This window comes from Echiichthys vipera, assembly GCF_963691815.1.
Source record: "Echiichthys vipera genome assembly, chromosome: 2".
Lineage (NCBI taxonomy): Eukaryota > Metazoa > Chordata > Actinopteri > Perciformes > Trachinidae > Echiichthys > Echiichthys vipera.
The window spans coordinates 36,260,146-36,273,919 of NC_139827.1; the positions used below are offsets into that span (position 1 = coordinate 36,260,146).

At 43.1% G+C, this 13,774-nt stretch overlaps 1 protein-coding gene across 1 annotated transcript in view; it reads left to right on the plus strand.

Annotated features, from left to right (window-relative positions):
• The window catches only part of LOC310959216 (uncharacterized protein), a 64,154-nt gene that overhangs the window by 47,275 nt on the left and 3,105 nt on the right, over positions 1 to 13,774 (plus strand). Inside the window, exons 8-13 of the mRNA XM_083930483.1 lie at positions 2,742 to 2,872; positions 3,814 to 3,897; positions 4,121 to 4,150; positions 4,296 to 4,364; positions 4,578 to 4,697; positions 6,042 to 6,173. Of these exons, the coding sequence (XP_083786609.1) occupies positions 2,742 to 2,872; positions 3,814 to 3,897; positions 4,121 to 4,150; positions 4,296 to 4,364; positions 4,578 to 4,697; positions 6,042 to 6,173 (566 nt within the window). The remainder of the gene's footprint in view (positions 1 to 2,741; positions 2,873 to 3,813; positions 3,898 to 4,120; positions 4,151 to 4,295; positions 4,365 to 4,577; positions 4,698 to 6,041; positions 6,174 to 13,774) is intronic.

Sequence of the window (13,774 nt, forward strand, 5' to 3'; positions counted from 1 at the left end):
TCTGCCACTCCCTTGGCACTGTCCCAGACTTCCACGCAATGTTGAAGAGGCGTGTCAACCAAGACAGCCCCTCCAAACCCAAAGCTTTCAGCATTTCTGGACGAATATCATCAACCCCTGGGGCTTTGCCACTGTGGAGTTGTTTGACTACCTCAGTGACTTCCGCCAGGGATATTGACAATGATTCCCCATCAGCCTCCAGCTCTGCCTCTACAAAAGAGGGCGTGTTAGTCGGGTTAAGGAGTTCCTCAAAGTGCTCCTTCCACCGCCCTATTACCTCATCGGCTGAGGTCACCAGCGTCCCGTCCTTACTGTAAACAGCTTGGACGGTTCCCCGTTTCCCCCTCCTGAGATGTCGAATGGTTTTCCAGAAGCACCTTGGTGCCGCCCGAAAGTCCTTCTCCATGGCTTCTCCGAACTCCTCCCACACCTGCTGCTTTGCCTCTGACACAGCAGAGGCTGCAGCCCTTCTGGCCTGTTGGTACCTTGCAACTGCCTCCGGCGTCTTCTGGGATAGCATATTCCCCACTACTCGTTTGGGTTTACCTGGTCTGTCCAGAATCTTCCCCCATCCTCTGATCCAACTCATCACCAGATGGTGATCAGTTGACAGCTCTGCCCCTCTCTTCACCCGAGTGTCCAAAACATACGGCCTCAGATCAGATGATACGATCACAAAATCGATCATCGACCTTTGGCCTAGGGTGCTCTGGTACCACGTACACTTATGAGCATCCTTATGTTCGAACATGGTGTTAGTTATAGATAATCCGTGACTAGCACAGAAGTCTAATAACTGACGACCACTCGGATTTAGATCAGGGAGGCCGTTCCTCCCAATCACGCCTCTCCAGGTGTCTCCATCATTGCCCACGTGGGCGTTGAAGTCTCCCAGCAGAACTATGGAGTCCCCTACCGGAGCCCCATGCAGGACTCCATTCAGGGTCTCCAAGAAGGCCGAATACTCTGAACTGCTGTTCGGTGCATATGCACAAACAACAGTCAGAGTTTTCCCCCCTACCACCCGCAGGCGTAAGGAGGCGACCCTCTCGTCCACCGGGGTGAACTCCAACACCGCGGCGCTCAGCCGGGCGTTTGTGAGTATCCCCACACCCGCCCGGCGCCTCACACCCTGGGCAACTCCAGAGAAGAATAGGGTCCAACCCCTGTCCAGGAGTACGGTTCCAGAACCGAGACTGTGTGTGGAGGTAAGCCCCACCAGATCTAACTGGTAGCGCTCCACCTCCCGCACAAGCTCCGGCTCCTTCCCCGACAGAGAGGTGACATTCCACATCCCAAGAGCCAGCTTCTGCTGCCTGTGTCTGGTCCGTCGAGGCCCCTCACCTTCACTGCCACCCGTGCAGCAGCGCACCCGACCCAAGTGGTTCCTCCAATGAGTGGTGGGCCCACAGGATGGAGGGGAGGGAGGTGCCACGTCACTTTTTCGGGCTGTGCCCGGCCGGGCTCCGTGGCAAACCCGGCCACCAGGCGCTCACCAGCGAGCCCTCCGCCTGGGCCTGGCTCCAGACGGGGGCCCCGGGCTTCCTCCGGGCAGGGTCTCTCTTCCTCTTCCTTGTTTGTCCATTGAGTCTTTGTGATAATTAGTTATTATCAGAGCTGATATAAGATCCAGATAATTAGTTATTATCAGAGCTGATATCAGATCCAGATAATTAGTTATTATCAGAGCCGATATCAGATCTAGATAATTAGTCATTATCAGAGCCGATATCGGATCTAGATAATTAGTTATTATCAGAGCCGATATCAGTTCCAGATAATTAGTTATTATCAGAGCCGATATCAGATCCAGATAATTAGTTATTATCAGAGCCGATATCAGATCCAGATAATTAGTTATTATCAGAACCGATATCAGATCCAGTTGATTAGTTATTATCAGAGCCGATATCAGATCCAGTTAATTAGTCAATGTCAGAGCCAATATCCGATCATGGTATCTGATCGGTGCATCTTTAGAAATTAACTAGAAAGGTTATCTTGCAACTAATAGCTAGTGGAGAATGGCACAGGTAGAGCATTGTTTTTCTGTTCTGTTCATTTCTTTTCAATTTGTGTGCACACAGTCCTGCAGTCTTGTGCCTTTTTATGGGGATTGGTGGGGCGTTTACCTTTGCTGATTAGGACACACACATTAAATCTACAAAGACAATGGGATTCATCATTAGAAGCACACAGGTGTAAATAATTCTGTGGTTTAACAACATGTCATGAATCTGATGTAGACTTTTCTCAAGAACAAATTCAGTGTGTTTTCAACCCAATCTAGTGGACTGGAAAATAAAGACAATGCTTCAAGAAGCTTCATTTGGACATCACTATGCCCTTTGTGTTTGTTATGTCCGCAGTGATAGAGACTCAGCAAGAAGAGTATACAAGCTAAAAGGACAAACAGATTGAAAACAAGGACATTTATTCAATGAATAATAAAAGAAACCACCAGCTGTACACAATTCATTTGGGCTTACAAGAGTGTTTTTTCATCTCTGGTCTAGGTAACATAGCGATGCGTGCTTTTCAGATGGGGTAGATGAATGTGGACCTGTGATGGCTTCTAATACACAGCATACACAGTTTATACTGGGGCGTGAATCATTGCTATAGCCTCTACTAAAGTTGGCTCCTGGGTAACAAGGGTGACATTGATCTGAAATGTCACAATCCTAATCACATAAACTAACAAGGTAACCACCACCCTTACTCTTTTTTTTCCACTGTAGACCATCATGAGTACTCAGGAGGAAATCCTCTCATGGCTCTGCTCTTACTGCTGGGCATCCCGGCTGGGATTTGCTGCTGCTGTCGCAAGAAGATTTTCAAAAAGAAAGCAACTACCGCAGCAACACTGCAGGTAATAAGAGTAGGCACAGACCTCTCCACCCCCTGATGTGCTGAGCTCGTTTCCCTAATTGAAACGCCAATTGGCTAAACCCCCTAAGATGTACATATACACAAACAAGCAGATCACGGGGCGACTGGTGGCTGAGTGGTTAGAGCAGTCGCCCCAGGTAAAGCTGCCACGGGTTTGACTCCGACCTGCGGCCCTTTGCTGCATGCCCCCTCTCTCTCACCCCATTTTCTGTCTGCCCTATCTAATAAAGGCTTGAAAACCTGCCAAAAAATAATTTAAAAAACAAGCGTGTTACAGGCGCCCTGGTGTCCCTCAAACCACCCGTGCTCTTGCAAAGGGTGACAGATCAAAAAGAAAAAAGCACAGGCACTCAGGTGGGTTTGAAAAAGTAAAAAACTTTTGATTATCGTGGGTATACTTCAAAAAAGCACCAACGCGGTCCTGAAGAAGTTCTACTTCTGACATAATCAGAGCCAATAGACAGACTAATTTGATAATTAACAGGATCAAATATATCTAAACCATGGATTTCAGAATGAAGACCATATAAGAAGTAATGCAAATCAATATGCAGGCAAAACCCACCAAAATAACTGTAAACTTAGATGTTTTATTTTTATATATGCGTTGTGATTTTGTATAATGTTTATCAGACTGTTAACATCAATAAATAGATAAAACTCCTCAAATGTGAGGATTTTCTGCTTTGTTTTCTAAACTGTAATTGCAACTGAATCTTTTCAGGTTTTGGAATGCTTGTTTGAACAAACAAAAGTATAGGTTCTTACATTTTAAATTCTAAATTGTTACTTAATAAGGAAATAAACAGATAATCTGTAATGAGAATAATTATCAGTCGCAGTCCCAGAAAAATGAATCGCCTCATCATCCGTGTCTCTCTCTCTATCTCTTTCTGTCTGTCTCGCTCTCTCTCTCTCCAGACCACCCCAGTTGCAGTCCATCCTCCTCCAAGTGGTCCTGTTGGACCTTCTCCTCCCTACAACACTCCCGGACAACCAGGGGTGGTGAGATTATAGTAACATTGATCATTTTGTAGAGAAGTTGATGGATGTTCTTACTTCACAAATATGTAATTATATAATGGACTCCATACTCCACTGTGTGATGGACTGTGTGTGTTTGTAGTATTGTACTTATGTCTCAAAGTCAATCTGGTATTGATTTGTTGAAGTTTTGATGTTTACTGACCAAATCAAAGGATGTGACTGTATATCTCTGTGTTTGCAGGTGTACTACCACGGCCCAGACCCTAGCGTGGTACATAAGACATTACATAACATACATTTATTACAGAGCTACACAGAGTACCTATTTTCACCACCATTATGCAACTTGTCACTGGTATATTGGTCACTTAATGCTATTCATACATGACGCTGTGTGTATGTTTGTTGCTATTTAGGGTCCGACAGTCTATCCTCCCCCTCCGACCATGGGCCCAGGACAGTGGAACGGCCCCCCACCCTCCCCAGTTAGTATCACACTACAAGCTGGTTTTCTTACGTATGGATAAAGTTGTGTGTAATATTGTATGGATTAACCCAGCCTGAACCCAAAGCTATTAGTTGAAGTTGGTTTTCATTCCAGGCAGATTTATTTTAGCTAGTACTTTGTGTTTGCCTTAATTCTCTGGTTTACTCCCTCAGTATCTACTAATCTAACTTCTGACTTTCTCCTTCTGCAGGGTTTTAACCCGGCCTACCCACCCCAGAACCCTGCCTACCCTCCTGCTGGTGTAGCTATGCCTCCACAATGGAACGGTCCACCAGCAGGCCAGTACCCTGCGGGACCTGTAGCTCCAGTGGTACATTCCGCTTCTTGAACTAATTGCAATTATGAGAAGAATGCTGCTCTTTTCAGTATTTGACCTTTGGCATTAAAGTTGTACTCCATAAGATTTCCATTTTTTAAATTTTCTTTTAAGTTAATTTCTATCACAGAGTGAGTTAAAACAATGGTGATTGATCATATGACCCACTAATGAAAGCACTTGTTACGTTTTTGCTGAGTATTCCAATCTGAGTGTCTGTGGCGACATTTGCGGGCGAGATGTCAGATGCTGTTGGTCTGTCGGCCCAGATCGTCACTAACAGCTATGCTGCGTTCTCTTGTAATCAGAAATCGTGAACTTTCAACTTGTGTGGAAGGCTTGTAGTAAGGGCAGAAGTGCAATAGGAACGTGTGTGTGTGTGTGTGTGTGTGTGTGTGTGTCTGTGTGTGTGTGTGTGTGTGTGTGTGTGTGTGTGTGTGTGTGTGTGTGTGTGTGTGTGTGTGTGTGTGTGTGTGTGTGTGTGTGTGTGTGTGTGTGTGTGTGTGTGGTGTGTGTGTGGTGTGTGTGTGTGTGTGTGTATTTAAGAGGGGAAAAAATATTTGGCGGAATGGAAGTAGAGAGGTGAATGTGTTTCGATAAAGTTTAAAAAAAGAGCACAAAATTAAGAATTAAAAAAAAAGTCATCCCACAGTGAACGTGACAAGATGGAGGCTCTGAAAGAATAGACTCACCTGCAGCTACATCTTACTGATGAAGAAGCCACTAGAAACAAGGGATCTCAAATGTTATGGAGTACAACTTTAAATCATGGACCATAAATGTTGATTGTGTGCACACGTTGACTTTTATTGTCATATACAACCCCAATTCACATGAAGTTAGGATGCTTTGTAAAACATGAGTAAAAACAGTATACAATGATTTGCAAATCCTTTTCAGGCTATATTCAGTTGAATATACGTAGTATACGACAGAGACCCGGATTGTTGAGCAACAAAAAGTCAGAATGGGAAAGAATTCCACCTACAAAGTTTCAACAATTAGTGTCCTCAGTTCCCAAATGCTTATTGAGTGTTGTTAAAAGGAAAGATGATATAATGCACTGGTAAACATGCTCCTGTGCCAGCTTTTTTAGAACATGTTGCAGGCATCATATTCTGTTTTTATTTACATTTTACACAAGGCCCCAACTTCATGTGAATTGGGGTTGTATATAATTATTGACTATAACCTTGATTTAATGTTATTTTCAACTGGATCCAAGAGTGCTGCATCAATAATAGACATCAGGTTTAAAGTCTAATTGGCTATACAACCAGCAATTTTGTATCTTCCCATTAATATTCTTGAAAAAAATGTGTGTGTTTATGTGTGTAGGGCTATGTTCCAACTCCAGTCATGTATAGCTCTCCTCAACCAGCAGCAGTCAGTGAACCTGTTCAGGAAAAGGTTAAGATGGAGAGTAATGTCTCCTCACCTGCCGACCCCCTTCTGACAACCACACCACAGGTAAACACACATGCAGTAGCTCAGTCCATATGTGACTTGGCTGGGAACCGGAGGGTCACCGGATCGTGTCCCTGTGTGGACCATGAACGTGGACTCGCTCTAACATCTCTCCATTAATTGCATGTATATAGGTCCTGTGTGTGTGTAACATGAATAACAATAATAGACCGAATTTCCCGGTTGCGGGACTAATAAAGGAATTATTCTTCTATTCTTGCACATACAAAACAAGTGAAAAGAGTCAGTTCACTCATCACTCTCATCACTCATCAGGGTCAAGTCGCGGGGGGCAGAAGCTCTAGCATAGGACCCCCAAACTTCCCTTTCCAGAGTAAGCATTCTACAACGACGCCATCAGGACCACATCGTCTGCAAAAGCAGAGATGAGATCCCCAGCCCACGCAACTCCTACCCCTCGCCCCCTTGAATACACCTCGATATACTGTCCATGAAAATCACAAGCAGGATCTGTGACAAAGCGCAGCTCTGGCGGAGAGGCCAACCCCCACTGGAAATAAATCCGACTTACAGCCGAGAATCCGGACACAGCTCTCGCTTTGTGTGTTCAGAGATTGGATGGCCCTCAGAAGTGACCCCCTCACCCAATACTCCCGCAGTACTAAGGGTACGTCCACACAATCTGAAAAAAGGTTTTCCATCCACGTGGTCTCAACTCAAGAAATATCTGCATCCACACGAAACCGGTGAAACCGACTTCCAACGCTGTAGTACACATGCCAGGCCTGGATGTGGCGCTGTAACTGCCACAGAAATTAACCAACAACAGAGAAGAGGAGACGGGGAGACGCTGTGGAGAATACAAACACCTAAGAGTTTCTCTCCAAATCTTGAGACTTCCCAAATCCTCCTCCATCCTAGAAAGAAATCTGTCCACTGTTTCTGGTGTTAGTGGAGACTTTTGTGCTGTTTTGGACTCTGATGCACCAATCACTCTGCAGTTAGTGTCCTCAACAAGCAGAGCGTGCTGCTGTGAGCCCCTTCCCCGTCCCAAAGCACTCAGGCGGGCACTGTTCAGTAAACAGTCTATGGGTCTGTCTCTCTCCTCTCTCGAGCAGCACTGCTGTGGTTATGTGACGCCACAGGGTTAGAGGTCGGAGGTGGGGCGATCCTTTAACAAAGTATGAGGTTTCATCGTCCAGAAGCCAACGCTTTCAAATCTTCCTACTCTGGGACCCCGTTTCAAAAAATACCATTTTCAGGCTGCAATAATGCCGGCTGCATGTGGATGGTCGGCCAAAACAATACTAAAAGTGTGCTGTGTGGACGGGCCCTAAGGGTCAGCTAGTTATGTTTTCTTCAGGGGTGAAATTAAAACTGTAAGAGAGAGCGAGAGAGAGAAAATAGTCTCCCTCTGTTGTTGTGTTGAAGGTCTTTGTGAAAGACATTTGATCTAAATCAAATAGCTCTTTGAATAAAGATGAAGCACCAACAACATAGTTAGTGAACCCAGAGTTTATTAAAGGAGTGTTTTAAAGACTTACCTACAGGCCACTGTACCAGCTCCAAGTCCATTCAATTGGATTATAAAAGTCAATCCCAAAGGAAGGAGCCCATTGGTGCTTTGTTTTCTGTGTAGGGACTCTTCTTATGCTACTGCAGAGGTTTGCTGTTATTTTCAGCAGTATTAGTGGTTAAAAAAGACGTTTGAATGCCTTCACCATACTGCCCCGAGCTAATCACTGTTAACCACGTCTCTCCCAGATTTCTCTGTTAATAGTTGATTAATGAAAAAAACTATCTCCATGGCTTGTGTGATGTATGTAAGTGCCGAAAAAGACCATGGGATGATTTTGCGCCGGAATTACACTTTAAGCACACATTTCACTTTCATAACTTATTTCTTCTTTATAAAATGGAACCTGTTGAGGTAGTTGTCATTGACACACTAACATCAACACATTCACATGTTAAAAAAACTTTCTGGATGATGGCAATCTAAATATATCTTTTGTAAAATGTTAAAATAAAATTCTTCTGTGATAATATGATGACATGACACAATCAAACAGAATAGGATACAAAACACAGTCATTGTTAGGGGTCCAAGCCTGAGGGGGCTGGGGGCCACGGGATGCAAGCAGCAGCGTGGCTCCCAGTACCGGCAGTTAGTGTTGTTTTTGGCGGCCTGTTTTACTTTTAGTCTAGTCTAGTTTTAGTAGACTAAAAGTCTGCATTTTAGTCTAGTTTTAGTCGACGAAAAGTTTGAGCATTTTAGTCTAGTTTTAGTCGACGAAAAGTCTGAGCATTTTAGTCTAGTTTTAGTTGACGAAAAGTATGAGCATTTTAGTCTAGTTTTAGTCGACGAAATGTTTGAGCATTTTAGTCTAGTTTTAGTCGACGAAAAGTTTGAGCATTTTAGTCTAGTTTTAGTCGACGAAAAGTCTGAGCATTTTAGTCTAGTTTTAGTCAAAGAAAATTGTATATTAGTCTCTTTTTAGTAGTGCAATTATATTTAATCAATATAATAAAAGTACCTAGTAGTATTGCCAAAACCAACATTTTCTTTTAGCCAAACCCATGCAGAAATCTTTAGTTTACATGCATGGACAGGTCTAGAATAAGTAATCCAATTTATGTTGATGTCAAATTCAGTTCAGTGTTATTTGCTCTGTGAAATATAAAACTAGTGAAAGTATTTGGCCAACAAGGGGAAGTTTAGTGCACTCATAGAGTGAGTCAGTCAGGTAGGAACTAAATACACACTTTACACTCTCACAAACAAATACACACACACACACACGTTAGTCACACACACACACACGTTAGTCACACACACAAACACGCACGCTAGTCTCACACAGACACACACACGCTAGTCTCACAGACAGACACAGACACACACACACACACGTTAGTCACACACACACACACACACACGCACTCAAGTCTCACACACAGACACACACACACACACACACACACACACGCTAGTCTCATACACACACACACCCTTGTTCGCAGCTCCAGTGGCTAACGTCAAAAGCTAGCGTGAGAACCCGACACATTAACCGTAGCCTCATGTTGCATGAGCTTTCTAAAACAAAGTATCGTTACGTTATGTCTTGACTTACCTAAATGTCATTTTGGGATGCTCTGAGGTGTCTCTTAAGATCTGTGGTGCATTTCTTGTAATTTTGAGGTCGCATTTCTCCAAACACGAGCCTCGGCTGGCGTCAGACTTTGTTCTCATTTTCTCTTTAGTTGTCGTTAACGCTAACACTAACGTTAACGCTGACCCACAGCAGAGGCATCTTCAGAAACTAAATATTGCGCGTGTGGGGATTGAGGAAGTGACGTCGCCCAGACGCGAGACTGGGAGAAAACTTCAAAATAATAATAATAATAACGTGACTAAACGAGACAAAACAACGTTATTTCGTCTCGTTTTTATTCGTCAACGAAATTGCATTATATATTTAGTCTTAGTCATCATCACATGCCCAGCATTTTCGTTTCGTCTCGTCTAGTTTTCGTCACGTGATAAAGGTTCGTTGACGACAATATTTCGTCATCATTTTCATTGACGAAAACAACACTACCGGCGGTGCTGGGAACCCTTTTGTTTTCGCAAGGATTTTTATTTTAATGCATATTGCTGCAACCTACACCGTACAAGTTATGGAGGTGAAACTTGGAACTTTGGTTCAGAGCCCTGCACGTACGGCGGACACAAAAAAATGACACATGTTCACCAGCAGGTGGCGCTATAATTAAGATGAACGCGTTTTTGCCTGTAACTCCCACATCGTACCTTGCACATTCAAAATTCTTACATTAAGGAGTTCCCTAAACCTACATAAATCTTGGGATATAGGCCACGCCCATTTTCGCCTAGACTTCTTTTTTTTTGAAGCATCGCGATATATGCAAAAGCTTCTTTTTAAACTCCTCCTAGGCCGAGTGTCAGATCAAGATGAAACTTGATACATGTAATGTTTGGAAGGTCCTGATCAAAAGTTATAAAAAGAATTGTGATACTTTTTTAAATGCCGAAGTAATAAAAGGAACAACTTCCAGTAGATTACAGTCAAAACAGAAAGTGCTGCATATCTTCCTCAAATTGTTGGATCAAGTCAAAACTTGGTAATCTAGTTTCCTATGTCTTACTGAGGCCTTCTACAAAATTTCATACCAACCAACCACTAGGCGGCACTCTTATGCAGAATTCATCATATCTTAGCAATAATTACCGTATTTTCACGACCATAAGGCGCACCGTACTAAAAGGCGCAGTCTCAGTTATGTGTGCCATTACTGTATTTAACACACACATAAGGCGCACCGGATTATAGGGCGCGGGTTTTATATACCGGTACATATCACCATAGGCGGCAGTTTCTGTCCATTTGCGTGGCAGCCAAGCACAACAGTAAGCGACGCCTTTTCATACCCCGTTGTGCGTATCGCTACCGTGCTGGTCCCCTTCTTCTCCACCGTGTGATTCACCAGGATGTCGAAAGTGAGCGGCACCTCGTCCATGTTGGTGATGTGGCTTGGCTGGATGCGTTTGTCGGCGATGTGTTTGCTGCAGTAGGAGTGGAAGCTCGCCAGCTTTTCATTATAATCCGCTGGACATTGCTGCGCTACTGTAGTCCTGGTCCGGATGGAAAAATGGCACCGTTACATAAAACGAAAGCACCACGACGGACCTCCTTGAAAATGTTCAATTTTCATTTCTTCCGCTAGCGTTACTGATTTTAGTCGAACAGTGACCGTCGAAACGCTCGCCCCACTCGTTCTTTGCTCGATGATCCACCGCTCGAGTCTTTCCTCCAACTCGGGCCACCTCGCCTTATGTCCGCGGAAACTCAGCTGCGTCTTCTTCACCTGTCGGAGTTCGTTTTCCATCTTCCTCCACTTGTGAACCAACGATTCATTAATCTTGAATTCTCTCGCGGCTGCTCGATTTCCATGTTCTTCTGCGTAGCTGATAGCCTTCAGTTTAAACTGTGCTTCATAGGCGTGTCTCTTTGCCATTTTCAGGGTTGTTAAGACAACAATGTTCTGCATAAAGCACATACCTGTTCTTTTATACACAATCCATGCCCACACTTCCCCCTTTAAAGTTCTCATGGTGGTCTCAACAACGTCCGCAGTAACAACACACACAGGGCGCGCCGAAAATTTTGACAAAAGACGTTTATATGCGCCTTATAGACGCGAAAATACGGTAGTCAGATTAACAAGAAACATAGAACAATACTGGAGCATTAAACTGTACAAGTTATGAAAACAAAACTTTCAGGGGTGGTAGACTGGTGCCCCCACAGAACAGGAAGAGATTATAATCAAGGGAACTTCCACATTAAATAATACAAATATAGATTTCTTACATCCCCATGTTCTCTGAAAGGCGCTGAATCTGGGGATTTAGACCATGGGACAATTCTGCCTAGTATTTTTGCACAAAATCATGAAAAATGAAAAATCTATTTTTTCAAACTCCTCCTAGGCTAAGAGTCAACCATGGACCTTTTGCAGGAATTACCCTTTAATCATCTTGATTAAAAACGTATCAAAATAATGTGTAAAAGTCCAAAACATGTGTTAGTGAGAAAGGAAGAACTTCCTGTATGTTGTAGTCAAAAGAGGATGTGTTGTATATTTCCATGATAATTAGTCCAATTAATATTAAACTCAGATCGGTAGTTCTCCATGGAAACTTCAGGCTCTGTGCCAAATTTGAGGTCCATCGCACATTAGTTGGCACCGTTAAATAAAAAAAACAACACAAAATTGAAAAATACACAAACCATGTAAAAAATATTCAGACCTCGTTTTGTGAACTCATCCTAGGCGGAGTCTCATCAGCACGAAATTTTGCACACATAATCCTTCTAACCCTACGATCCAAAGTTAGCAAAAGATTTTTCATAATCCAAACAATATGAAAGTTAGAGAGGAAAGACGTGGTACACTTTGGGCAAAACAATTGTTGCGTTAATTTGAAGTAGTTTCTCTGATTATCACACAACTTGGAAAAGTTATTTCCCGAGCCTCACTGAGGGTCTGTGTGCAAAATCTGACATCAATCGGCCACAAGCTGGGGCTGTTATCCAAATTTGAGTAATACATGCGTTGTGTGAACAAATGCAAAATCTACTCATTCAAATACCTACACTTTCTTTTTCAAACTACAATCTGTGCTGCGTTCATGGACCTGCCGGTCGGAATCGCATCGCCTCTGCGGGTCGCCACGTCTGAGTTGCATGGGGGGCTTGGACCCCGTTGAGACCTGCTTGCAGGTCTTTTTTTAGATTAGGCCTTTCTCCAACACAGAACTATAGTATCGTGTTTAACATTAAAACATTTCTATAATTTGGCGATAGTCCATTGCAGGACAATAAGAGTCATCTCAAAATGCAACACTTTTTTCACAGATCAAAATTCACATTATTACACAGTTTAAAATTAATTTAGCGGTTATTTTAGAACATTCAAAAGTTAGTCTTTTTGGTGTTTCCGCTTATCAGATAAAGTCTGTGCAAGGGTCTCAGTGGCATAAAGTGAGAGAAGGAACGTTAGCGGAGTCAGTTTTTGACTCCTGAGATCACTGTGGGGTAGTGATGTCCAGAAGAGCGATAGAGATATGTTTAATTTCACTTTTTGACAGTGTCTGTTTATTAAACAGCTCTATATCTTTATCTTTAGTTCAATCAGTTTGTTCAGTTCTGTTTAACAGCCTGCTTCATAGGTCAAAGGGTCAAGAGAGAATTTAGAGGGGAGGCCAGAGCAGAGCTCGGCCAAGGGGGGAGAGGCCCAGTTTTTGATAAGGCATCCTACACCATTTTGGGTAGGAGTTTCTGATACATCAGACTGGCATTAGAGGTTTCATCACAAGTAGTGTCCCCTCTTTGATGACAAAGGGCACTAAGGTCGCTACAGCTCCTACGCCATGGGCTAGTTTCAGAGGTCTGACAAAGAACATATGGTAACACATATCATATATAAGTTGGACAAGACAATTGGGTTAGCCGGACAGATGCTCACAATCAAGGGGAGACAGGATCCACAGCATGTTCAATCAGATAGATTGTTTCATGACAATGCCAATCACTGCACATGTGACTGACTGTTCTTGTTTGCCTGAAGGTTCAACATGTGTATGTGTTATTTAATCATTTCCTTTGTCAGCTGAAAGGGTAAATGCATCCTGTCACAAATATATAAAAACAAATGATTTAAGCAGAATGATACAATTTTAATACATTTTAACTATTGCTGTCCAAATGAAGCTTCATGAAGCATTGCCTTTATTTTCTGAGTCCTCTAGATAGAGCTCTCTGTTCACCAAAGGGTTGAAAACACTGAATCACCATTCATTGAGCCTTTTTCTTTAAACCAAGAGCTTCATCTAGTGGAATCAACAAATACAACTAATGCTTCATGAAGCTTCATTTGGACATCACTAGCGTTCACTCTGTTGCTACAGCAGACATCCACCCTGCACCACTGCCCTTTGGTTTTGTACCTTCAACACTTACCCAGCACACTTGACTCGCCTCATTCGTAACTGACTTTGCTGATCTACACACTCTCTTATTCAGTTATGTTAACTGTGGTTTAATCATTTGGTTTAA